This window comes from Perkinsus marinus (genome assembly GCF_000006405.1).
Source record: "Perkinsus marinus ATCC 50983 genomic scaffold scf_1104296935366, whole genome shotgun sequence".
Lineage (NCBI taxonomy): Eukaryota > Perkinsozoa > Perkinsida > Perkinsidae > Perkinsus > Perkinsus marinus.
This window is the reverse complement of record NW_003214476.1, coordinates 1-1,164: the sequence shown is the minus strand read 5'-3', so window position 1 is coordinate 1,164 and position 1,164 is coordinate 1. Positions and strand designations below refer to the sequence as shown.

At 46.0% G+C, this 1,164-nt stretch overlaps 1 protein-coding gene across 1 annotated transcript; it reads left to right on the top strand.

The window, feature by feature from the left end:
- Nucleotides 1-135: 135 nt before the first annotated feature.
- Pmar_PMAR002504 (hypothetical protein) lies at nt 136-1,074 on the top strand (the record flags this gene model as incomplete). Its single annotated transcript, XM_002783957.1, has 1 exon — nt 136-1,074. A coding segment is annotated over one exon (939 nt), but the record flags the coding sequence as incomplete, so codon positions are not given.
- Between the last annotated feature and the right edge of the window lie 90 nt (nt 1,075-1,164).

Genomic DNA, 1,164 nt, shown 5'->3' with positions numbered 1-1,164 from the left:
CCTGAGTTAAGGTGTCCACTTTCGGATAGAAAAACTGGTAAATGGTCGTGGATACGCGATGCTGTGTTGACAAGCGACGATGATCTTATGCGTTATGCTGGCCTGGATGCAGCAGCGTTTATACGACTTCTGAAAATGGGGATAAAAATCTCGTTAGTGGGATGTTTTAACTCAATATTCCTCATCCCTATATACAAATACCAAGATCGCAATGATGGGTCCAACGAAAGCGATACTATGCAGTCGTGGAGTCTAGGTAACCTCCTCAATGGTGACTCGGCGATGATCGCTACCCTCTTGGCATCTTATTTATTCTATGGTTACTCTATGTATCTCATTTATCATGAGTTTAGTTGGTATCTACGCAGACGTCATGAATTTCTGGCTCGCAAGAGTTTGGAAAATTACACGATATTTGTGCGTGGCCTGCCGCAGGAATTGCGTTCGAATCAAGCATTGAGGAATTTCTTCGAAGAAGTCGCCCCTGGGAAGGTATTGGATGCTCGAGTGGCTCTGGACATTGACGATCTGGAGAAGCAGGAAGCAGATAGGAGTAAGATTATACCCAAGCTGGAGCATGCTTATAATGTTGCCGAGTATGAAGGGGAGCGTCCAGAGATGAAGATTAAGATGTGTGGTAAGGAGAAGATGGACACTATCACAGTATTGGAGAGACGACTAGCTGCATTGAATCGATACTGTGAGAGGACTGTCCGATCAGCGGAGGACTTCCAAGAGAAGGCTGATGAGCTGTTCCGGGAGCAACTAGAGGAAAAGGAGAAGAGGGAAGAGGAAGCTGAGCAGGGATTGAGTAAGCAGTTGATTAATCTAACTAAGGCCCCTGTGAATATCGTTAAGGATGTTGCTGATATAGTACCTCTACCTAAGGCTCTAATGCCGACTAACCTCCTACCCTTTGGAGAGAAGCCTGCCTTCCAGACTAGAAGTGACGGTTTTGTAACTTTCCGTTCATTAAAGGCCTCTATGTCGGCTTTACAGATGGTGCATTCAGCTACACCATTCAAGTTGTATGCTATGCCGGCTCCCCTGCCAGATGACGTGTTCTGGGATAATGTAGGTGTACCTCATATGAGGCAGGATTGGGTATGCTACTCTCTATCTCTCTAACGGTTGTCTTATGTGTGTTCTGGACGGTACCTGTGG